The sequence below is a fragment of the Leucoraja erinacea genome, chromosome 4 (assembly GCF_028641065.1).
Source record: "Leucoraja erinacea ecotype New England chromosome 4, Leri_hhj_1, whole genome shotgun sequence".
NCBI lineage: Eukaryota > Metazoa > Chordata > Chondrichthyes > Rajiformes > Rajidae > Leucoraja > Leucoraja erinaceus.
In genome coordinates, this window is record NC_073380.1 from 43112566 (window position 1) to 43139847 (window position 27282).

General features: G+C 39.9%; 1 protein-coding gene across 2 annotated transcripts in view; it reads right to left on the minus strand.

Moving 5' to 3' along the window:
* Nucleotides 1-27282, minus strand: part of LOC129696315 (chloride channel protein C-like) — an 84154-nt gene that overhangs the window by 15910 nt on the left and 40962 nt on the right. For both annotated transcript variants that reach the window (XM_055634104.1, XM_055634105.1), the window contains 2 exons: nt 17931-18097; nt 2527-2706 (listed from right to left, as the gene is read on the minus strand). In XM_055634104.1, the coding sequence (XP_055490079.1) occupies nt 2527-2706; nt 17931-18097 (347 nt within the window). The remainder of the gene's footprint in view (nt 1-2526; nt 2707-17930; nt 18098-27282) is intronic.

Consider the following 27282-nt stretch of genomic DNA (forward strand, 5'->3'; position numbering starts at 1 on the left):
ACAAAACGATAAATGTGTGTTGTACCCCAAAAGAATACACCAATAACTGATAGTTACATTGTTCCAAATTATAACTTTATGAATTGGCTTCACACTTATTAATAATTAATTTATTATTTCATTACATGTTATAATATGTCATAAAAAAATACTAAAAAGTCAGAGGCAGTGGAGAGAGTGCAGGGAAGATTAGCAAGGCCAATGGCAGAAATGTAAAAACAGATCATAAAAGGGTGAACAGATTGGTTCTAATTTTAGATCTTTAAAATTATATAGGTTTTGACAGAGTAGATACAAGGGAAGCTTCCATGTGGATGACAACCCTTCATTATAAGATAATCACCAAAAAATCCCATCGGGAATTTGGAACAAACTTATTTACCCAAAGAATGGTGAAAGAGTGGAGCTTGCTTCCAGAGTGAGGTGAAGTTGATGGTGTAGATCCATTTAAGAGGAAGACCAGCATATGAGAGTGAATATATCTGAGAAAGGATGGGAGGAATCTGAAGTGATGTATAAATGTCAATTGAGACTTGGTAGACCAAATGGTCTGTTTATGTGTAGCATATCCATTCTATCGTTAATCTAAGTTTTTTTTACTCTGGGAAGAGAAGTAAAAGGTTTGGCTGAAACTGAAGGCTTGATGTCACAGATCATCACAGCATCAGTAAGATGTAAACTGATATATGCCTTGCACTTCATCTTTTTTAAATAGTGCCATACTTCCTGCTGATGTTAATGGGGAACCACAAGCACAGTAGTAGGCCCCCCTCGGTCATGACTGACCATGGGTGATGCATCCTAGTTTGCAGGTGATGTGTGGTCGGATGCAAGCCTGGGCAATGTCATATGGAGGACAGGCTATTGCCCATGCAGCATGTCCCCCCTCTCCACGTCGAACTGCCTTAGGTGCTTCGACTATGGATTTTCTTGAAGTTTACTCCAGGAGCCTTTTCCATGATTGGATATGGCTAAAAGGCAGTGGAGGTTTTAAATCAGAGTTTTCCCTCTCCTAGATGGACTGCCTTCCCAGGCTGATGAGCCCCATCTGCCTGAGACTCATGGGGGTGGGAGCATCTACCTTCCCGTGCATGTCTATAGCACCTGCCCACAAGCACAGTATGCCTGCTGTTTTCCCTACAGAACAAATGTCAATGAATTTTAAAATAAAATAATGTACTAGAATGGTCATTTGAGATCTTCATGAAATAACAGGGTGGTATCAACATGCATCTCTTCTTTACAAAATAAAAAATATCCCTTGTCTATACATACATCCTGATGAAGTTCACGGTCATTAAGCATGTAGGATTATCTCTTTTCTAGGCTAAAGTTGGTAAATAGCAGGGGTGAAAAAAATCAATAAATGGAAAAACAAGGAAGCATTTCAAAAAGCACAAGAATTGTTTGCAGATTGCAGATCATTAGACACATCTGCAAAGTCTTGACTATGAACTTAATTTATTTTGCTGCAATTACATATGGAATATGACAAGCATAACTGCATAAATAAAGATGCATTTCATTCTCAAACACAGCTGGTCATTTTGTGACCATTGACACAGACTTTATCTTAATTATCTGGTTTTGCTGTTGGTTGCTGGGTTAATTTTACCAATTCTTATCCAACCGGTGGAATGGTATGTCCTACAATAAATACATTTATGCAGTTTCAACATGGCACCAGACAAAGCAATTTCCATTTTTCCTCATGCTCACAAGATGTTTTCAATATGGAATTTTGAAAAACAATTAATTCGCCCTTGAAACATTAATGCAGAGGATGGATTGTCGGATTATTTAAACAAAATATTGATGCTATAGCCAGGCTCCCTCAAAGTAGGTTGTTCATTATGAATCCCAATTTCTACCATTGGGCATGACTGCTTCTTATAATTTTAAAATGTGTTATTAATTTATAATAATCATGTTTTAATATTGCAAGAATGTGTGGAGTGGTGGAGTCGCTGCCTTACAGCACTAGAGGTCAAACACAGGCCTCTAGTGCTGTAAGGCAGCAACTCCACCGCTGTGCCACAAAGTTTGTACGTTCTCCCTGTGACCGTGTGGGTTTTCTCCAGGTGCTCCTTTTTCCTCCCACACTCCAAAGATATATAAGTTTGTAGGTTAATTGGCTTTGGTAAAATTGTAACTTCTCCTTAGTGTGTAGGATTGTGTTTGAGTACGGGATGATTGCTGGTCGGCGCAGACTCAGTGGGCCAAAGGGCCAGGCTCCACACTATATATCGCAAGTCTCAAGTCTAAAGTATTTTGGACAGCCAATAGTTCCTTTGACTAGCTATGATAAATTGAAATCATAACTTTTCAAACAATATGTTTTAGATTTAGATTTACTCATGCATCATTTTAAGACTGTTTCAACTCCATTGACATGATGGTTACTACCACCAGCTGTTCAGTTGCACCTCACTGTTCAAAATGAAAATCATCAGGCCAGTTCATAAACATTTAACCTGCTCAGCAAGTGGCACAACTAGATGGATGCTAGCACACAAATCTGCTCACCTGGTGATGCTTCCTATAAATACTTCTTCGTGCCCTTGGACCGGTTGATAAATCACCGGGAATCCACCATGGCTTGTCTCCAGCAGTAGCTCAACCAGAATAGACACTTTTTCCTTCAGGCGGAGGACCTTCACTTGGGGCTCCATGATATCTTTTGCCGTAAACAACTCTAAATTTAGCCTGCAAGAATGAAAAAAATAAATCTGGCACTATTAAGGCTTTTTCATACTCACACGTGTTATCACTGTGTATTAAAAGGTACCTGAAAATTGAAACCAAAAACACCTCAACAGCAGCCTGGTTTGGCAACAACTTAGAAATCTATATTCTTGAAACTCCTTTGCACAAATTCAACACTGTCGCATTCATACAAATGATGTTGCATTGCCAAGTCCTAGCAGGCTTGAGTTCCAAGTTATCAATGTAAATATCAGAGAAGCTGAACTATAATAGCAATATATGCCAACGTTGCAGTCAAACCTGGTGTACAAGTATGGAAATTATACACTATAAATTGAAAACTAGAAGTACCTTAAGTTGAAAGCAAGTCTTTTGTTGTAAACCAGCATCCTCAGCTCCTTGTATCTATATTTTGTAGCTTTGGTGTTTTTCTTATAATGATATTATTTGTAATAGAATATTCTAATGGATCTGGAAATCAAAGTTGCTCATAATATCTACAAAAAAATATTGTCCTTGCCCAAATATTGCCCAGGATAATGGGAAGCATATTTTTTAAAGAAGATTAAATATTGCATATTTTTGTTAACTATTAACAATAAACTATATTGTCACCATTCCAGTTTTTGAGTTATCTGGAAAAATCAGAATGAAATGAATAGGGTTTGATCTAAAGTAGTTTTTTTTAATGTTAATTTTTATTCTGAGGCAAACAAACTTACACTGCAAGGAAAAGGCTTTGGTTATTATCTGTGCAGATACATCACATACACTGATCGAGAATCTGATTTTCCCCTACCTAGCCTAAAGAAAATGTATGAGGAGTTAGTAAAGGTGGCCAAAGAACACCAAAGCCAAAAGCCACTTGTTATTATAGAGCAATTAATTGTTTTAATAGTCAGAACGGCATCATGAGAACAATATGACTCTAATTTTCTATTGGATTTTATCAATTGACTCCTCTCAATTACGCATAGGAGAAATAATTTCTCACCAATATCCTGATGAACTTTGGTATTACTTCCCATTTTTTATCTTCGTCATGGACTGATTATTCAAAATCAAATATAAAATTCCTGCATAGGAAGGAACTGCAGATGTTGGTTTAAACCGAAAGACACAAAAAGCTGGAGTAACTCAACGTGTCAGGCAGCATCTCTGGAGAGAAGGAATAGGTTGCATTTCGGGTCGAGACCCTTCTTCAGACTCTGTCTATACAACTCTTACACCCAAATTTGAAACAAACATATTTCAAACTCATATCTTCTTGGATATCCTTTCATTCTGTACAGATTACAAACCTGTACCTTTCCTATCCTGTGAAAACCAAGAAATATGTTTTAACCTTGTTGAAAGTTCATCTTTACTTGTTTGCTCATCAGTGAGACATAAAGTAGAACTATTCAAATCTAGTTGATCAGAGAAGGATCCCGACCCGAAACATCACCCATCCATGTTCTCCACGTAAACCAGTAAATGCAGTTCCTTGTTTCTACACCTTCGTTAATGTTTACTTAGTTTAAATTCTCATTCTAAATTTTGCAAGCACTTCCAATAAAATCTATAGAATGAGTTTCAATTCGAATTCTAATGTTGAAAGCAGTTCCAATATAATCTATAGTTTCATTCAGTTTTTGAATAGGGTTATGAATCATGTGTTATTCCCCGTATAGAGAATGGGAATAACGAAGGTTCCATGAAAATATTCAAAATATCTCCAAAGAAACATTTACAGGTTCCCAGTGCTATCCATTTGCATGGAACAGCAGAGCACGGGTACAAACTCTTCAACCCACGATACCTTTGTTGAACATAAAGTCAAATTAAACTGATCCCTTTTGCCTCCTTGTGATCCATATCCCTCCACATTCATGTGCCTACCTGAAAACCTCTTAAACACCACTATCTTATCTGTTTCCATCAAGTGCATTCCAGGCACCCACCCCTCTCTGTACAAAAATATTGACCTGCACATCATCTTTAATCCTCCTCCCTCTGGCAGTCAAATACAATGCCTGCTAGTATTTGATATTGCCACTCTGAGGAAAAAGGTTCATACTGTCTACCTTATTAATGCCTCTCAAAATTTTGTAGACTTCTATCAGGTCTCATCAGCCTCCAATGTTCCAAAGAAAACTATCCACATTTATCCAACCTCTCCTCATAGCTAATTCCCTCCAATCCAGGCTGCATCCTGGTAAACCTCCTCTGCACCTTCTCCAGTCTCCATATCCTTTCTGTAAGGGGGTGAGCAGAATTGCATACAATACTCCAAATGTGGCCTAACCAAAGTTGTATGGAACTGCACCGTGGTCTCCTGACTTATACTCAATGCCTTGACACATCTACTTATGTTGCTACTTTCAAGGAGCTATGGACTTTGACCACCAGATCCCTTTGTACATCAATTTTGTTAAGGATCCTGCTATTAACTTTCTCCTTAGATTTGACTTCCCAAAGTGCAACACCCCCACACGTAAGAGGGCAACGCTGGATCTAGTATTGGGAAATTGGGAAGGGCAAGTTAATGAAGTGTTTGTGGAGGAACCTTTTGGGCCCAGTGACCTCAGTTCGATTAGGTTTAAGATAGTTATGGATAGGGACGGAGTGGGTCCACGTGTTAAAATGCTCAATTGGGGTAAGGCCAACTTTGAGGGTATGAGAGAAGGTCTCACTCAAGTTGACTGGAGCAGGTTATTTGAGGGGAAAAGAACATCGGCCATGTGGGATGTTTTCAAGTGCTGACGAAAGCTCAGGATATGTACGTCCCCGTTAGAGTGAAGAGCAAAGCAGTCAAACGTAAGGAAGCTTGGCTGATGAGGAAAATTGAGGCATTGGTCAAAAACAAGAAGGATGCATGGGACAAGTATAGACAGCTGGGATCAAGTGCATCCCTGGAGGAGTTTCGGGAACTAAGGAGGAAACTGAAAAAGGAGATCAGAAGGGCAAAAAGGGGCAGGAGATAGCTCTGGCGGGTAGCATTAAGGACAATCTAGGCAGTGTGAACTGTGAAGAGGATACTATGAGGATGCAGGATGACTTGGATAGGTTGGGTGAGTGGGCAGATGCATGGCAGATGCAGTATAATGTGGATAAATGTGAGGTTATCCACTTTGGTGGAAAGAACAAGAAGGCAGATTATTATCTGAATGGTGTCAGATTAGGTAAAGGGGAAGTGCAATGAGACCTGGGTGTCCTTGTACATCAGTCACTGAAAGTAAGCATGCAGGTACAGGAGGCGGGTGAAGAAAGCAGGTGAAGAAAGCTAATGGCATGTTGGCCTCCATAACGAGAGGATTTGAGTATCGGAGCAAAGAGTTCCGTCTGCAGTTGTACAGGGCCCTGGTGAGACCACACCTGGAGTATTGTGTGCAGTTTTGGTCTCCTAATTTGAGGAAGGACATTCTTGCTATTGAGGGAGTGCTGCGTAAATTCACAAGGTTAATTCCCAGGATGGAGGGACTGTCATATGATGAAAGAATGGAACGACCGGGCTTGTAATCACTGGAATTTAGGATGAGGGGATTGTTTAGAAAGATATAAAATTATTAAGGGAATGGACAAGCTAGATGGAGGAAACATGTTTCCGATGTTGGGGGAGTCCAGAACCAGGGGCCACAGTTTGTCTGAAGAAGGGTTTCGGCCCGAAACGTCGCCTATTTTCTTTGCTCCATAGATGCTGCTGCACCCGCTGAGTTTCTCCAGCAATTTTGTGTAGCCACAGTTTAAGAATAAGGGGTAGGCCATTTAGAATTGAGATGAGGAAAATCTTTTTCACCCAGAGAGTTGTGAATTTGTGGTATTCTCTGCGTCAGAAGGCAGTGGAGGCCGATTCACTGGATGCATTCAAAAGAGAGTTAGATAGAGCTCTTGGGGCTAGTGGAATCAAGGGATATGGGGAGAAGGCAGGAACGGGATACTGATTGTGGATGATCACCCATGATTACATTGAATGGCCGAATGGCCTACTCCTGCATCTATTTTCTAAACCTTGTTCATTCACGTAGACAGCAACATATTGTGGTCCTAATCAGGATCCTTCACTTCACATTGCTGAAAGCAACTTGCTGCTGCATTGGCACAATGCTTTGTTGGGAATTGTAGACCAGAGGTTAGAGGTTGCATATTGTGGTTCCAACTTCTTTTGGCTCCAATTTCTTTTGGCAAGACAGATATGAGAGTCTCACATGCTGTTGTTGCCAACATATGTGCACACACAACTGGAAACAACGCTAGGATGCATGGAGCCTGGAACTGCTAGGTGCAATTACACAGTGGGCAGGTAACCCAGCGGAAATTAGTGATTTTATGATTTGCACTGAAAACAGGCATTACATATTCTAATCCCAGTAATAATATTTTAGTAACCTTGCAATAATATTTTTTTCACAGTACTCCTTCTTTAGCCTTTTTAAATAAGCATTCAAAACAATTTATTTTTGTTAAAACATACATAACCCTACATTTCTGCATTGTGAATACACACTGGCAATAATAGGGGCATTCAGGAAGAAATATGTGATGAATTTTGTTTATTCACAGTCTGGACTGAAGGCAATTTATTCTGGATGGTATTCATGTTAAATTAGCCTTAATGTAAACTGATTTATATTATCATGATGGACCATTGTGTTTTGAATAAATAGCTCAGCCATAATGTTAGAGTGGTGTTACATTACCTATAATGATAAATGGCAAGATTACTTATTTTTACATTATTGCCTTTGGTTATGGGAGAGATTTAGTAGCTTCCAGACTTTTTAATCTAGTTCTAAGATATTAATTTGAAGACATTAGTGTGTTTATACTGCTTGTTTATAGATGTGTAGGAAAGAACTGCAGATGCTGGTTTAAATTGAAGGTAGGCACAAAATGCTGGAGTAACTCAGCGGGACAGGCAGCATCTCTGGATAGAAGGAATGGGTGACGTTTCGTGTCGAGACCCTTCTTCAGACTGATGATTGAATGCTGTCTAGTGATTCCCATTGTAATTATGCTTTTATTCCAGTCAAGCATTCTTTCTAGATCTGTGGCAAGAGTCTTGCATTGGCAGCTTGGCAGACCATCAAGATATGACAATTTCCTAAAATTTGCACTGCAATTTTCAATGCAATGAATTAAGTAATTTTGGGCAAATCATCCAGATTTCTGTGGGAATATTTTTCCTTAAATGCAGTGTTGGTGGAGGGGGAAAGATTGTAGAAGAGATTAAAGACCTATGGTCCTATGTTGTCAAATGTTTTGTTCCCCCTGTTATCCCACAGGGGTCATGAAACAGTGGATAGCAACATATCCCAGTTAGAATTCCTAGGTAGACAAAAAATGCTGGAGAAAATCAGCTGGACAGGCAGCATCTATGGAGAGAAGGAACATTAACTTCTCTAATCTTAGATAGCTTTTGCTTTCTCCCTCCTTCCCCTTCACCTTCCCAGCTCTCCCACAAAGCCTGCTGTCTCCGCCTCTTCCTTTCTTTTTCCCATCCCCCCCTCCCAGACACCAGTCTGACGAAGGGTCTCAAAATGTCGCCTATTCCTTCTCTCCATAGATGCTGTCTCTCCCGCTGAGTTTCTCCAGCATTTTTTGTCTACCTTTGATTTTTCTAGCATCTGCAGTTCTTTCTTAAACACCAGTTAGAATTCATGCTCTGATTCTGATGATAACCAAGATGTAAACATGACTTTTCTGAAAGTAAACCTTCGCAAGCCTCAACTTCTAATGTAGGCTGTCCCTCAATTAGAATGCAGATCAGAGAACTGGATACAATATTCAATGAAACTTTGTGGCCATTTTCCCGATTTTCAAATGAGGAAAATTATGCGATAAAGGGCTTATTGGCAAAAGTGTTAATAAAGATAAAAAGACCTTTCCTGTCCATCTAGCGAAGGACCATGAGGATAGTTGAATGAAAGGCTTCTGATTTCAGGCATCTATTGGTACCATCAAATATTCTTTGAATCAGAGCAAGGTCATCACTATTAAATATGAGAGTAATGCTTCGCAACCATGCTCCAGAAACATTTCTCAACACCATATGTAAAGAGTAACCCATTTAGATGTATAATTCTCCCCTTTTCCTATGTAAAGTATGTCAGTTAGTGGGGATAGTTTGTACAGTAATGATTTGGGTGGGAGTTAATCAAATTAATTTGACATGGTGCATTAAATGTCATTAGACAAATTACACTTTCATTCCATCAATTTGAGCTGGGACTTTAAGCAAGATCACAAACATTTAAAATTATCACCTAACTGGATATATCCCTTATTAAAATGTTTTACCTTAAAAAGTAATCAAACATTTTAAAAGAAGTTTTGGTTCTCTCTGCCATTGAAAAGTAAACGCTTGGTTGACATAGGGAGGTTTTATCACACATCATTATTTGAACATTGATTACACAAAAAAGCTGGAGAAACTCAGCGGGTGCAGCAGCATCTATGGAGCGAAGGAAATAGGCAACGTTTCGGGCCGAAACCCTTCTTCAGACATTAAACATTATTTGAACATTTCCTGCCTTGTATGCCAGTAAATATTTTTGCAAGGATTAAATTTTGGAACAATTCATTTAAAAAAAAATAGACTTTGGTTATCTTTTTCCATCTTTTTACTCGCTTATATGGAAGTATGGATTTTATAGTCATGATAATGTTGAAAACAAAATGTATAAAGATCAAATTATATTGTTTTCTGAAACTCGGTAATGTGGCCAGTATTCCCAGCACTGGCACTGTGCAGTAATATATAGTGGACAATCAATACACGAAATATTATTCCTCATACCTGTACATCCAGTAACCTTTCCATAGATGTACTTAATTGACCAACCTCCCAAATTAACTGCAGATATCCATGTCCATTCATATGGAAGGGTCTCTTCTCCTTGAATATTATACACATGGTAAGTTTTGTTTTCATAGTTGAGAATATATAAATGTGAGAAATTAGGCCATTTGATTCCTCGTTGTTTTACTATTCAAAAAGATCATTACTTTTTTTACCTCTGCACCACTTCCCTACAAAACATCTTGTATTGTTCAGTTATCTTAATCAAAAAAATCTATTGTTCATCCTGAGCTTCCTGAACGCCTCAAGTCATGTTCACCTTAAGTTTTATGAATGCACAAATAAACTGCCAAGAATGCACCATTTATCAAGACACGTCGCAAATAATGTTTTTTTTACTGGCTAATACATTGGCACAAGCTTGCCTGGATCATGTGTTAAGTTTGATCTATCACCTTGTAATTAGCTTCTGGAAAACATATGAAACCAAACACCACACAGCCTCTTTTTGTTTAAAAAAATATTTATTCATTTCATTTGTTTAAGAAAGAACTGCAAATGCTGGAAAAATCGAAGGTAGACAAAAATGCTGGAGAAACTCAGCGGGTGAGGCATTCATTTCATTTGGTGATTTTAGAAATGCTATTGAAAATGGCCCAAATAATGCTTCTTCTGCCCATGAAAGTGATAATTTGGTTTGATATGGACCCAAAAATATTTCAATGAATAAGTTCAGCAATGGGAACAAAGTCCATGAACACTGCTCCTAAATCCAAACTTCAGTCCAAATGAGTAGGCAAGAGGATTATCATCTCCAAATTTGCTCTTTTCTTTAACAGACTCGAACAGTTGCCAAAAACTGCTCTGCTTCCTATACTTGACTAATCTCTTTGGATCAAAATCAATATTGGTATAGTGTTTCTTAGTTCTACTGTAGACAAAAATGCTGGAGAAACTCAGCGTGTGAGGTAGCATCTATGGAGTGAAGGAATGGGTGACGTTTCGGGTCGAGACCTTCTTCAGACTGCAGTCTGAAGAAGGGTTTCAACCCGAAACGTCACTCATTCCTTCGCGCCATAGATGCTGCCTCACCCGCTGAGTTTCACCAGCATTTTTGTCTACCTTCGCTTTTTGCAGCATCCGCAGTTCTTTAGTTCTACTGTAATCACTTAATTCTACTGTAATCACTATTCTCCAAACAATGAGGTTTAGGAGTTATTTTTCTACTTTGAGAAATGTAGTGAGACCACACCTGCGTAATGAAACCTAGTGAGACCACACCTGGAGTATTGTGTGCAGTTTTGGTCTCCAAATTTGAGGAAGGACATTCTTGCTATTGAGGGAGTGCAGCGTAGGTTCAAGAGGTTAATGTCAGGGATTGCGGGACTGTCATATGTTGAAAGAATGGAGCGACCAGGCTCGTATACACTGGAATTTCGAAGGATGAGAGGGAATCTTATTGAAATACATAAGATTATTAAGGGATTGGATATGCTAGAGGCGGGAAACATGTTCCCGATGTTAGGGGAGTCCAGAACCAGGGGCCACAGCTTAAGAATAATGGGTAGGCCATTTAGAACAGAGATGAGGAAAACCTTTTTCACCCAGAGAGTTGTGAATCTGTAGAATTCTCTGCCTCAGAAGGCAGTGGAGGCCAATTCTGGGTGTTTTCAAGAGAGAGTTAGAAAGAGCTCTTAAAGATAGCGGAGTCAGGGGATATGGGGAGAAGGCAGGAACGGGGTACCAATTGTGGATGATCAGCCATGATCACAGTGAACGGCGGTGCTGGCTCGAAAGGCCGAAAGGTCTACTCCTGCACCTATTGTCTCAGTTTGAGAAAGTGACAAATAAATGACATCAACCACCACATCCCATTAATGAATTAGAACAAGAGGTCCAAATTTCAGTGGAAATCATGACTGGGATTAATACCATTAGTCTAATGCTGAAATAAATTTATCGAGCTATATGTATGAGTATGCCTCGTCACCTCTATTCCCTGCTCAGCAGCAATTCATTTCTCTATTCATTTTGCACTATTGTTACAATTTCCTCTTTCCATCATTTCCATTGGCTTACTATTACAACAGAGTGACTCTTCTCTTTCTTTCCCCTCCTCATGCTGCACATAAACATAATTATCTACTCAGCTGCAAACACTAACTCCTCACTTTTCACGTTGGACATATTTATCCACTTCCCAGAATCAATAGCTCCCTCACTTCTACAAGAATTCCACCACTTCCAGTATGTGCATCAGCTCCATGGACCATCTCCACCGACCTTCTCAACATTAATTCAGTTTCCTTGCGGCATAATACAAACACAAGGAAGAGCAAGGCAGGAATACCAATACTAAATTTGAGTGCGAAGTAGAGTCCCGACCTGAAACCTCAGCCCTCTGGCTCCTCCTCTTCCTTTCTTCTTCCCACCCTGCATCAGTCTGAAGAAGGGTTTCGGCCCGAAACATTGTCTATTTCCTTCACTCCATAGATGCTGCCGCACCCGCAGACTTTCTCCAGCATTTATGACTACCTTCGATTTTCCAGCATCTGCAGTTCCTTCTTGAACATGTTCTCCAGAGATGCTGGTTGAATACCTCCAGCATTTTCTGTCTTTCTTAGAAATACCAATTTTGCTGCCTACCCCAATCACATGCACACACCTGTTCAATTGGTTGTGAAGTGTTAAATTCTGGACTAAAGACTGGACAAAAATATGTATTAATATCACTGAATGCAATCCATAATTATATTGGAAACATATTCATGAGGATTTTTCTGTTTTGTTAGTTGTAATAAAATCTGAAATACATACTTTTAAAGACAGTTATGATTTTACAAGAAACATTAAATAAAAGGAATGTAGAAAATAAATTTCACTGTATATTCCTACCCAAAATAATCATGAATGTTTCATAGGTCACTTGAGAGGCAATTCATTAATTCTTCTGCATAAAACTCTGGTATATTATGAAAACAGTAGCAAAGTTGAATCACAGATTTCAGAAAGCTAGGTTCCATGTTCTTATCAATAGACTTGAAAAGGAAAAATTGGGAGTGGCAGTGACGAATAAGAAAAAAATCATGCAAGTTCACATTACCAGCAGGGAAGGAATCCTTACCTACTGCGACCATATATTGGAGATCTGGGCATGCTTTTCCTACTATTAATTTTATATGGCTGGAAAATCAAGCATCAACATTTCTGCTACACAGTTCTGCTGCACCAGCTCCGCACAAAGCACCTTGAACTGCCAGCATTTTGAAATATTATGCAGCTTCAATTAATATTGTTACTTTAAGGCAATCCAGCCATTAATGTGGCCAATTGTTTTTTTTAGTTGCATAGGTTTTGTGGTTCCTATTTATGAATAACATCTTTCTTTGCATAGTACAATTTGTACAGAAGGACTATGATCAATTGAGACACATCCGTCATTAAATACTGGCAAGTGGGTAGAGCACATTGCAGCCAAAATGGAAAATACATAAAAATGCCTGGTATCTTTCATTAATTTGGTGCAGAAATCAACCAATTCATTGCACACATCAAGAGTTCCTTTCAGTGTACAAACTTCCCTTCCCATTGTGCGATAGATACACCATTTGTTATTAATGAACTTTTGTAATGTTTAAAAATGAAGCCTGCACTGCACGACCTCAGGACAATTGATTCTATGAGTTGGTGAATTCAAACATCACAGAATTCATAGGACCCCAATAGAGTTTAATCTTGCACTAAAGTTGCAGGAACTTTCTAAGATGATTTCTCAAAAGATTAAGGCCAGTTCACATTAAAAATGCATTGTGCCCATGCAAGCTTGATGAAATTGCTCAAAATCCCAAACATTTAACATTGAAGAGCTTTTGTCAAAAAACCTTAACATCATTGCCCATATCCTGAAAGGAAGTTATTCTATGGAACTTCAGAGATGCTGTAATCATAACCATATTTAAGAAAAAAGGAAAATCCAGCTATTATATATCTATAGAGGGATGGCTATGCTGCCCAGAATTCAACATTCTCCTCTCAGTGGCTGGAGACCTGTTCCCCAAATCACAATGTAGAGTCTATTCATCCAAACTCACAGCAAATGTGATCTTCACCTGCTCCATGACTGCCTGCAAGCTTCCTGCTATCTATATGTTTCTAAGATCTGGATCACCTGCAGTAGAAACCTCAAGACAGTGGAAAACGACTACCAATGCTTTCTCTGTAAAATCGTCCTCATTCACAGGAGGATGAAGTGGCAAACATCCACAGACAAACCAATGCAAGTGTCTGTCCTGGGAATATATTACCAGGTAGACAAAGGAAAAGATGCAAGGATGTCCATTGCAGGGATTTGGTGTCAGTTTGTGAGTGACGTGGCCTTCCCCAAGGAGCTGAGTAAGTTTGACTCGTGCCTCATACTGTGGTTGTTGACCTGGAGATGACACTCACATTGGTTTACTTCTACTGTCAATGAATTTGGAAGATGTTGTAGAGATAATGTTTGTGGAATTTTTCCAGTGCCTTAAAGTGCCTGCTGTAGGTAGACAAGACGTAACAACTATGGAAACTGCATAACATTTTGCACAAAAGAAGGTGCCACACAAAGCAGCAACACGAGTTGTTAATTAAAAAAAACAAAGTGCTGGAGTAACTCAGTGGATCAGGCAGCATCTCTGGAGGACATGGATAGGTCATGTTTCAGATCGGGGTCTCCTTCAGACATCTTGATCTATTTTAATGAAGGAGAATCTGTTTATCGTACATTGAATGTCCATATATCCTCCTCAGCCACCAGACAGGGCTACTATTTAATATCTACTTAGAAAAAGAACACACCATGCATTCAGCATTGTCCTAAAATCTCAGTCAAGATCAAGAACACATCCGATTTAAATCGACCATCTACTTAAGGCAGACAAGCAGTATATTGTAATTTTTCTTGACACATGCTGAAAGTTGGCTGAAATCTAAGAGAATATAATCTTATTGGAGAATATCTGGGAGGAAAAAAAACCCCCACATAAATATGTATGAACAATGAAAAGGCTGTTTTGTCCTTTGAGGAGAGGGTTGGGTTTTCAATCTATTTTGCACTCACGTCTAAGTCTAACGATGGACAATTATATAGCTGGTGTGCGGCTGAGGGCCAGATATATTTGGATTCATGGCACTCATAATTCCACTATAAAACAAAATAGAGAAGCATGCTTACAGGGAGCAGTCATATTGGTGGCTATGGTATCCATTTGCAGCTACCTTGTTTGTCCAGGCAGATGCCCAACTGGCAGGAGCTGCAGATGTGAGATCCACATGGATTTCTGAAAGAAACTTTTCAAATGGATTTCCTTGTCTGTTTCTTTTCCATTGGCAGCTCGCCCTTATTCTTGCATTCAGATCTTTTCCTTCACTTCAACTGATACTTTTCTCAGAGACCCATACAAGATACATTTATATGTCACGTGTGCCAGTTGGCACAGTGAAATGTAATCACCATCCAGCCAAACAGTAACCATCTACCCACACAAAGCAGGGAGGAGATTGTGGAAGGTATTCTGTGGAATCGTTTAGCTTTACTTTTACTGTTACCAGTTTACAAGATCAATAAAATGTATCGAAGTGCCCCATTAAAAGCAGAACTCGAAAAGAACCCAGCAAAAGTGATTACCCCAGTTACTTAGAAACATAGAAATTAGGTGCAGGAGCAGCCATTCGGTCGAGCCTGCACCGCCATTCAATATGATCATGGCTGATCATCCAAAGTACCTGCCTTCTCTCCATACCCCCTGTAGCCACAAGGGCCACATCTAATAAATTTAGCCAATGAACTTTTACTCAACTACCCTCTTGGCAGAGAGTTCCAGAGATCACCACTCTCGAAGTGCCCCAAAAAAAGCTTCTCAACTCGTTTTAAAGGATTTTCCCTTTATCCTTAAGCTATCTACTTGTCCTATCATTGAAGCTGCACTCATTTACAATTTCGGGAGACATTTCTCTTTTCATTCCATTCCCCTAGGTATCCTGTAGAAATATAAACAATGAGCTGGATCTAGGATTTGGGAGATTAAGTGAGGCAACTGTTCTCAAATTGAACTGTTCCTCATCCTTAAGAGGGAGAATTGTGCCATTTACTTGCTAATAGCTGAAGGGAATAACAAAGTTTTCAGCGTCAATGTAAAGTGATAATGCCCAGAAAGACCCCTTCCCTCAGTTAAATTCTGTTGGAGAGTTTAAGCAACATAGTCTGCCACAAAGAATGCCATTGCAAAAATATAGGTAATCCAGCCACAATCAAATGGAGATTAAGAGAGAAAATGGCAAAGCAAAACTACACTGATATAAATCATTACTTATGAATCAGTGTAGGTTGGTAAAGATATCCTTCCCGCATTCTGGTGGGTTTTGGAAGGGGAAGCGGAGTTAACTCTCACCAGAATTCCCAGCAGCTGTTTATTGATCTGAAACATTGACTCAATTTCTGGCTTCACTGATCCTGCCTCACTTGCAGCAGTTTTCCAACATTTACTGCTTCACCCAACACAATCAATTTAGGGAAACACTTTTGCTGAGCATATCTGCCTTTTATTTAGGATCAGCTGTCCTGTTATACGTGCATAGCTTTTTCTCGCCCCTTCTCTGGGAATTGGGTCAGAAGCGATCGGAGTAGAAGTGGGCTATTCAGCCCATCAAGTCTACTCCGCCATTCAATCATGGCTGATCTAATAGTAAATTACCTAATAGTTATCCTTGGCCTCTAGACTTTCGCAACCCTGTTGCTTCTAAGAAAGCAGGAAAGGAGTGGGGAAAGCGGAAGGGTTTGCTGTGGTCGGGTAGCATTGCAACACGTATCCAAGAACCCAGCCAGGCTGGGGATACGGGAACCCTGCTGAGCTCAAAAGTAATGGCACATTACTTATTTCATGATTCTCCCGGGCAGCCAGCCAGATTGACAGGCAAGCCAATTTCAGGGCAGAAAGAGTAGTCTTTTCCCAGACAATTGATTGCATGAAGAGAGTCGAAGATTTGAAAGTCAGAGATGGAAATTGGTAACAGGATCCAAAGCACCTGGAGGAACCCAACCGGGTCACAGAGAGAACATGCAAACTCCACACAGACAGGACCGGAGGTCAGGATGGAACCTGGTCTCTGGAACATGGGTCTCTACCTGTGAGGCAGTAGCACTACCAGCTGCACCATTGTGCCGCTTTGATATTCCTTTACATCCTCCTCCCTACTTAATCTCCATTAGTTTAATATCACCAACAAATGTGGAAAGATGACATTTCAAACCTGAGCTCAATTGTTTAAATTTTGGGGTCCAATCACTGATACCTGCTCTACCCCAACTTGCCAAACTGAGATGGATCAGTTCAATTCCTGTTGAATAACCAATTGTCCATCAAGTATCTGTATATTATGTACAATTCTATGAGCTCAATAATCAACCCCAGCATCTTATCTACAGGTTTTCAAAAAATCCAAACACACACATCAACTGGTATCCTCCTTATATCTCCGTTAGCTGGATCCTCAAAGAACTCCAACTGATTAAACAAACATGATTTTCCCTTCACCTTGGACAGTGGGAAGGATGTTGATATGGGCTGGGGTGAGGATGGATGGATATATTTCTTACTACAGTGGGATCCATTCCATAAAGGCTTCCTGAAGGGCAGAAACAAAGTTCTGTTCCTCCTGGTCTTAAACCATACTATTAAAAGCATTTGCTTAGGCAAACCACCATATCAACACATTAATTTAAATCAATTCTCCAAGTTACAGAGCAGACCCATGATTTAAATATGTTAATGGGGTGCATGATCTTGCAAGCATAATAAAATAATATTGACGCAGGTGCGTAGGAAGGAACTATAAATGCTTGTTTAAACTAAAGATAGATACAAAATGCTGGAGTAATGCAGCAGAACAAGCAGCATCTCTGGAGAGAAGGAATGGGTGATGTTTCGGGTTGAGACCTGAAACAGCAACGATTCCTTCTCTCCCTAGATGCAGGTGCATCAGGTTAGTGAGGCAGTTCCTTCATTTTCAGGACATAACCCTGTTCCATTGTCCTCCGCCCATAGTAAGGAGTGCAGATTACTATCAAGACCATTGATAGTTAACAGCAATGTACAAATGGCTGTTCACCTATTATAACTCACTTCATAAGGCTTGCAAGTTAGGATCTGTCCCAGATGTCTCTTCGTTTTTGCCACAAAGTAACTTGCCAAGAAATGGGATATATTTCACAGGAAAATTAACTCTTTATGTACACCTTTCTTAGCATATAGTTAAACCTCATTTCCATTTTGTGAAAATATTCTTCTCATTTTTTTATATTATGGTTCAAATTTTGATTTATTCAAGCATTTAAGCTGTGAAGCTCAGACGCACAATGCGCGGCAGTGTTTATGTCTCAATGAGGCACTGAGACTGAGCATATACTTACGGTTTCTTCTGGTACAAGACGTATGGTTCTGGCTCCAGGAATGGAATATGTTTTTGCTTCAGTAAAGAGCTGTACAGCGAATGGTTAAATAAGTCTCCAATCATCCTGGCCACCATGACAGCTACCATTATTGGCAGCAAGGATTGCACATCATTGGTTAGCTCCACCTGCAAGAACATAGGAAATATTATATCAGATTTGATCAAGATAAATGTTTTTATACAGTTCAAGTCACCAAAATCATTGTTCGGTAGGATTGCTTGGGCAAGAGTTAATGTATTTGAACCGCATTAAGGAAGCTGGAGTGTGAAAAGTGGGTAAGTGTTGCTTTCATGATCTGTTGCCGGCCCCAATTTGTCCAGGTTATTACTTGCTTCCCCCCATCCCCACAAATAAAATCAGTTTGAAGATAGATTCCAACCCAAAACATCATCTATCCATTTTCTCCAGGGATGCTGCCTGGCTCATTAAGTTACTCCAGCATTTGTGTCTATCTTTGCTGCCATGTTCCCCTGCTTATCAATGAATTGATGTAACTCAATGCATTTCGTTGTCTCTGTACTGTACTGTACACTGACAATGACAATTAAAATTGAATCTGAATCTGAATCTGATGTGCCTTCTATGAAATGCAAATCAAACTGGCCAAACAAATGTCCTGAGCAATTTTGGAACTTTCTCTGTTCATCTGTTATTTGGGCATTATTAATACATAATAAAAGGAATAAGAGAACAGAAATGTTTATGTTTACATTTTATTATACACATTTTCTATTAGATTATAACATGCATATAGTTGAAATTAGTTTTGGCATCTGGGCTGAATTTTCTCCTGTAGTTGATTCACTTTGAAAAATGGGACTTACAAGTGGTACCCACATTGCTGGGAATTGGAAATGATTCATGCAACAATATGTTTACATATACAATATAGTCTGCCACAAAAATGCCATTGCAGAAGCAGAAGCCAGAATCATTACCTCTGGTGCGTGCCAAGGATTTCCTCATGGCCTCTTCTCCTCGTCACCCATGTGACTTGACAAGGTATCAAATTCGAACATATATTCATGTCATCAAGTTCTGTATTGCTGCTGAGTTTAACAATCCTTCCCCTGCCTCTGCACTGTTTTAGTCCTTTTCTAATATCCAATCCATGGATAATCTATAATTTAATGCTGAGTAAATTAAATCTGTCATCGTTAGCCTCTGTCACATCTGTACCCTTACTATTGACACTGTATTCTTCCGACACAATATTCTTCACCTATTATCTCAGATCAAATTAGATCATTGCCAATTCTGGCCACAATTTTACTGAACCCAATTGACCTACAAACCTGTACATCAGTGTGGGAGGAAACCGGAAAACACCCGGACAAATCCCACGTGGTCACAGAGATAACATACAAACTCTGAACAGACAGCACCCGTAGACAGGATCAAGCCCGGGTATTTGGCGCTGTAAGGCATTAGGTCTACTGCTGCGCAACTGTGCTGCCCTTCCGCTGCATGTTCTGATCTGGTGTCATTGGCAGTGAAGCTGTTTACACAACTTTCATCCTTCCTGAAACTGAAACTCCAGATATTAGCGCTATGAGGCTATTCATCCCCTGGATAATGGCCAATAATGTTGTTAGATTGGAAGACATCTGTTCATTATTGAATTGTATCCCATACAGTTTGCATTAGCAATCGAGTTGACATGCAAAGTCTATTCAGCTGCAAAAGCTGGATTCAGTAAATGTTCCACATAATCTCTACCTGGTGTCCATCTACGCTATACCTTGATGGAGGTGAGTATCACACACAGACTCACCTCAGTCAATATGTGTCTTGGAATGATATCAGCACTCAATGTTATAGAGACATTGTGAGGAAAAGCTGTCCAAAATCCTCCAATTGCCCACAATGAACAATGTGACTGAGTCACTGTTTCTACTGCATAGCAGAAGCTACAAAAGTTCTCCCCTCGCACACAAGGACAATGGATACCTCCCGAGATGTTATTAATCTTTTAACCAAATGCTCATTTCTAACATAGCAAACTTAACAGGGAACGGCTCACGGAAAAGAGTGCAAAGGTTTTATTTTTATTAAAGAATCTCTTCCTCTGCTCTTTCCCCCACACTGTATTTTATGTAAACCCTTCACCTGTCACATGACGATGCTGCTCTTCATATGAAATTCGTGCAGCATCTCGGGAGCCTTAGGGGAGCTTAGCCCAGAAATTGGATCATGTACTGCCCTATTTGTAGCAAACCGTTTTCCATTTTATCTGAAGTAGATCATGCTGCAGGTCAGTAAAGGCCGAGTTACATGAAAAATTGAATTGGGCCAAGCATTTCCCATGCTATTCATGTTACATCTGCAAACATTTCTCTGGCACCAGGCACACTATGAATGATATAATTATTTGTGCAAAATACATTTCCGTGCACAACAAAACATGATAGAGCTGGAAGTCCCATCAAGGATCTGCAGTAAACGTTATATGGGAAATGCAATTGGCTTAGCAGGTTGGAAAAAGTTTTATTTTCTTGTTATTTCAAGGTACACTTTTCTGTCTTCAGTGTACCGGATGGGCACATACAGAAGAGACTACAGGCAGCAGAAACACCAGGGAAAACTAACAATAAACTTTTTGTTTAGATGCAAAGGGGGTCAGGGGTTCAGCGGTGAAGGCAGGACAATAGGGTTGAGAGGGAAAGATAGATCAGCCATGATTGAATGGCGGAGTAGACTTGATGGGCCAAAAGGCCAAATTCAGCTCCTATACAGTGCATTCAGAAAGTATTCAGACCCCTTCACTTTTTCCACATTTTGTTACGTTGCAGCCCTATTCTAAAATTGATTAAATTATTATTTTTTTTAATCATCAATTTACACACAATGCCACATAATAAAAAGGATGAAAACAGGTACAGGTATTTAGAAATTTTTGCAAAGTAATTAAAAATAAATAACTGAAATATCACATTTCCATAAGTATTCAGACCGTTTGCACTCAAAATTGAGCTTAGGTGCATCCTGTTTCCATTGATTATCCTTGAGATGTTTCTACAACTTGATTGGAGTCCACCAGTGGTAAATTAAATTGATTGTACATGATTTGGAAAGGCACACACCTGGTTATATAAGGTCCAACAGTTAACAATGCATGTCAGAGCAAAAACCAAGCCATGAAGACGAAGGAATTGTCCGTAGACCTCCGAGACAGGATTGTGTCAAGACACAGACCTGGGGAAGGGTATAAATCAATTTCTGCAGCATTGCAGGTCCCGAAGGGCACGGTGGCCTCTGTCATTCTTAAATGGAAGAACTTTGGAACCACCAGGATTCTCCATAGAGCTGGCCGCCCGGCCATACTGAGCAATCGAGGGAGAAGGGCCTTGGTCAGGAAGGTGACCAAGAACCCAATGGTCACCTTGACAGAGCTCCAGAGTTGCTCTGTGGAGATGAGAGAACCTTCTAGAAGGACAACTATATCTGCAGCATTCCATCAATCAGACGGAAGCCACTCCTCAGTAAAAGGCACATGACAGCCCGCTTGGAGTTTGCCAAAAGGGTTGTTTTCTCTGTTGCTCTTGTCTGATGAAACCAAGATTTACCTCTTTGGCCTGAATGCCAAGCGTCATGCCTGGAGGAAACCAGGCACCGCTCAGCACCTGGCCAATACCATACCTATGATGAAGTGTGATGGTGGCAGCATCATGCTGTATGGATGCTTTTCAGCGGCAGGAACTGGGAAACTAGTCAGGATCGAGGGAAAGATGAACGGAGCAAAGTACAGAGAGATCCTTGATGAAAACTTGCTCCAAAGCATTCAGGACCTCAGACTGGGGTGGAAGTTCACCTTCCAACAGGACAACGACCCTAAGCACACAGCCAAGGCAACACAGGAGTGGGTTCGTGACTGTGAATGTTCTTGAGTGGCCCAACCATAGCCTGGACTTGAACCCGATCGAACATCTCTGGAGGGACCTGAAAATAACTGTGCATCAACGCTCCCCATTCAACCTGACAGAGCTTGAAAGGATCTGCAGAGAAGAATGGAAGAAATTACTCAAATACAGGTGTGCCAAGCTTGTAGCATTATACCCAAGAAGACTTGAATCTCTGCCAAAGGTGCCTAAACAAAGCACTGAGTAAAGGGTCTGAATAATTATGTAAATGTGATATTTCAGTTATTTCTTTTTAATTACTTTGCAAAAATTGCTAAACACCTGTTTCGCTTTTTTATTGTGGGGTCTTGTGTGTAGATTGATAATAAAAAATAAAGAATTGAATACATTTTAGAATAAGGCTGCAAACGTAACAATGTGGAAAAAGTGAAGGGGTCTGAATACTTTCTGAATACTTACTCATTCCACCAGTGAGTCAATGATAATACCACTGGCAGCAGTAATTTTGGGAATGATTGAGTATTCAGGGTGAATTGAGATAACGGAGTATAAGTAGTAGGAGGTATAAAAATCAAATCCCACAAGATGTTTAGAAACTTCACTTTGTATTCAGACTTCTCAGCTTTTCTAAAACTTTCGTTTGAACATATGCAAGATTCAATGGGAGGATGTTTGGTCACACTTTTTGCATGGACTGGCAACTTAACATCAACATTAACATGAACAACATCTCAACACCAAGTCCATTCTCAACATTCATAACACATGATCATTCTAAGTGTCCACAACAGGTCCCTCCCTGTCCCAACTTGTTCCTCACTGCTGCACCACAAATATCCCCGCTGCACTGTTCTAAAAAAAAATGATTTCAGCTATTTTGATTTCAGTGAGGAACAGATGTCAGATCTGGGATCTGCCAGCAATGCTGCATTACCACATATACAAGTAGTCGTGGATTCATCTGTCTATCCATGGGGTGGGTTCCCTTTATAACATGAAAGGTGTGCAATCCATCAATGTGCAGGATATTGTGGATTACAAGAAGAATATCCTGATGGTGAATGTCATGTTTCCAGATTGCACATGAGGATCTTTCATCCAGTGAATGCCAGAGGACAAGGGCTTCCTCTCCTTTTCTGGCTGCTCATGCTGGTGCACTTGTCCAACATAATAGATGAGTACAGGTATAAGAGTAAGAGAAGCATCAGGATCATAGTGCAAAATACTACTCGTCTCCACAAGTTGAGATTTTGTTGGCTTTATCAATCAGAGATGTCCTGCAGTACATGTCAAGCTGATATTGAGAATTTATCATCTGCTGCATTCTGCACAACTTTGGCAATCAAAAACGCCAGCTGCTGCCGGAAGAAGGGCAACAAAAAAAGAAAAAATAAGGGCCCTGAATTGGAGTAGAAGGAGAAGGAGAATGAAGACAACCACCATGGCATGTACTTGCTCAGATTCCACAACCTCATCCCCAGATAAGTGGAAGAGGCAAGCAATGGCCATATCGGGTTCAAGGGATTCCCCAACAAATATAAGGTACAGGTCCACCACCAATTTTTCAGCAAATGGTGGTCCAGCATCTCCTTTAATATGGACAAATTACAAGGACACACATGAAATCCTTCTGAAGATGTGGCGCCGAGGTTGCCAATCACAACCTCATCAGGACTTCCACGGCTGATCAGCAGGTCGAATTTGCCCCCCTGCGGTCGGGTGGCTGGAACTTCAGCCCAGCTGGAGCCGGCAAATCCGTTCCCGTAGCTGACTTCAGAGACCGACTTTGCGGGCTGGTATCTCAGTCCTTCAGCGTGCTAGCCAGACCATTGCAATGCTGTTCAACTGTTCTCAGAGGCCGTAACCTCCATTGGTCCAGCAAGATGGATAATCCAGAAAGGCTCTAGAACCAAAGATGCCAGAAAATTGGTAGTGGACCTGTATTCAAAAGGAGCCTGCAAATTAGAATTCTTCAATGCAAATCGAGAGACCATTTCCTCAACAAGCAAAATCAGCCAGTAAAGCACAGATTTTGCGTAAAATCTCTTTAGATCCTGCTTTACAAGTCTAGCTGTACTGATAATAACACCATGAATTAATTAATTCCTGCCCCAACTACCTTTGAGGTTTTTGTTTTACTACATCTCTGTATTTCCTAATGAGTGGCATCTCAGTTAATGAACACTGATCTCTGCATTAAATGTATTACTGACGGTCACCAATCCAGAGGGTGCAAACATTGGTGCAGATCACCTTAATATATCCTATGAGATCATGAAGTTATTTTTCTTATCGTTCTATTGTGCAGGGCTTCTCAGTCCTGATGGAAAAGAATATGGCATAACGGCATAGTTGGTAGAACTCACGACGCCGGAGACCCAGATTCGATCCTGACAACAGGTGCTATCTGTGATGAGTTAGCATGTTCTACCTGTGACAGTACGTGTTTTACCCGGGTGCTCCGGTTTCAATAGACAATAGGTACAGGAGAAGGCCATTCGGCCCTTTGAGCCAGCACCGCCATCATTGTGATCATGGCTGATTATCCACAATCAGTACCCCTTTTCTGCTATCTTTAAGAGCTCTATCTAACTCTCTCTTAAAAGCATCCAGAGAATCGGCCTTCACTGCCTTCTGAGGCAGAGAATTCCACACATTCACAACTCTCTGGGTGAAAAAGTTTTTCCTCATCTCCATTCTAAATGTCCTACCCCTTATTCTTAAACTGTGGCCCCTGATTCTGGACTCTCCCAACACCGGGAACATGTTTCCTGCCTCTAGCATGTCCAATTCCTTAATAATTTTATATGTTTTAATTAGATCCCCGCTCATCCTTCTAAATTGTGTATACAAACCCAGTCGCTCCATTCTCTCAGCATATGACAGTCCTGCCCAAACCAGGAATTAACCTTGTGAACCTAGGCTGCACTCCCTCAATAGCAAGCATGTCCTTCCTCAAATTAGGGGGTCAAAACTGCACACAATACTCCAGGTGTGGTCTCACTAGGGTCCTGTACAACTGCAGAAGGACCTATTTGCTCCTATACTCAACTCCTCTTGTTATGAAGGCCAACATGCTATTAGCTTTCTTCACTGCCTGCTGTACCTGCATGCTTACTTTCATTGATTGATGAACAAGGACCCCCAGATCCCGTTGTACTTCCCCTTTTCCCAACTTGACACCATTTAGATAATAATCTGCCTTCTTGTTTTTGCTACCAAAGTGCATAACCTCACATTTATCCACATTAAACTGCATCTGCCCACTCCCCCAACCTGTCCAAGTCACCCTGCATTCTCATAACATCCTCCTCCTTTTGCATCTTTTTGTGGGAGATTCAAATATGCATTAGCATTAAACTCACCATCAAAAGCTCCAGGGCACCTATCTATCAGTAAGGCATCGCTCAATAACAACTGCAATCTGCGTATAGATAAATACTATCTAGTAAAACGCAGAGTTTAACTAAATTGCGGATGGGGATTCAACAAAATGTCAGTTGTTAAATATAATAATTGCTAAATGTATCCTGCCAAAAAGATTCCAATCTATAACTGTAGGCAAAAAATACTTTAAAGTATAAGCTGATCCAGACAATTTCCACTGTGCTGTCCATTTCCATTTTATATTGAATGTAGTAGGATGTTATAATTATTTATAATAATTGTCATAAAGATTACATTTAAATAAGTTTATAAATTGTTGCTAATGAAAAATTGAAATTTAGAATTTGTTCCTTTTTTAAAGAGTTAACTTAAATGCGGAAATTCAAAATGGTACTTGACTGAACATTATTTATGTGTATTGTTTAACAAAATAACTATGCAGGATATCCTAGTTAATGCTTGTAATGGGTTCCTGCCTAAGGCCAGCTTAGTTCTTAAATTTATTCAGTTCATTTCTATTTATGCAATGCTTATTCTAGTTTCTTGTTCAAAGGGTACAATATATGCGGAAATGTTCAATTTCCTTTAATATCTCAAAGTTTTAGTTTGGTTTATAGTTTGGTATACAAGATGTAACCAAAAGTATCAATAGCTTTTAGTATGTACATTTCTTTGAACAGAATAACAATATTAGATCCCTCAAAATAATCTGCAATTACTTCGAATTAACATTGAAATAAATTATTTTGACAAGTGAAATGCCTGAACAATACGTTGAATTCAATTTGTACTTTTTCTCTACTTTAGTAAAAGGGAAGTTGCCTGGCTTTTGACCCAACTTGTTTTTTAACCATATAGTTGAAAATTAGTATTATTATTACTGTGAGAACCCATGCACATTCTTACTGGGCATGGGCCACTGATGAGAATACTGTTCACTAAAGTGCACAAAAGATACACCCAGGCCTTGTTAACTCAATGACAATTAATGTTTTCTGTACAAAATACTAAATGATTGCACTTTTAGAAATGAATAGTTGTTCTGATTGTTTTATCCTCTTTATAAAAATCCATGGAAGACCTGGTGGTGAATAAATTACAAACCATCTAATGGGAACCATAATGTCCACTCCTGGTCTTTCATAAATTGTAACTCATTCTAGAGCATTTGTTGGGATCTATTTTAAAAACAAAAGCTCTGGTGCCTTTTCCATGAGGGAAGTCAATGTGAGGATTGTTTCGTTTCTGAACTAACATTGCTGACCTCTACCATTCACCTATGTATTCATCTGAATGGAACTGGAGTCCTGAGACAGAACCATGCATGAAGGACACATCTGCTTCCTGAAGTTACATCTCCTGCAAATTCCAAGGGTCAATATTGGCCTCTAACCTATATGTTGGAGAACTGCAATTATGGTATTTAAAGTTTTACTAAAAGGTTAAGCTCCTTGATAAGTTCAATAAAACCACAGTTGTTGTTTGAAAAAAAAAAAAGCCTTCACATGATCTTCCATAAACTTCATGAAAGCTGGACAGGAGCTAATAATATATTTGTTAAGAGGCTGTCCCACTTGGGCGACCTAATCAGCGAGTTCTGGCGAGTTTGCCATCAACTCATACTCGCAGCATGGTCGACACGAGGTCGTAGGAGGTCTTTGTAACTCTCCTTCATGCTCGAGAGTAGTCCATGTGTACTCGAGGCCTCAGCTAGGTCGCGGCGTATTTTTCAACATTTTGAAAAATGCCCGTGAGTAAAAAAAGGTCGCCATGGAAAAAATCAATACTTTTTTTACTCGTAGATTTAGTCGTAGTAGGTCAGCATGTTAGTCGTAGGTAATCGAGGGCAGTCGTAGATAGTCTTCATTATAGTCGAAGGAAGGTCGATGGAAGGTCGAAGGAGGTCGTCTTCACTCTCCACTATTCGGTGTCCAATTTTCCCGAAGTTAGTCATAGCTGGTCGAAGCTAGTCTTCAAAATAGTCGAAGGCGGTCGAGGGAGGTCTTCTACATAGTCGAAGGAGGTCTTCAGCATGACATTTTTTTTCAAACTCTCCTAAACTC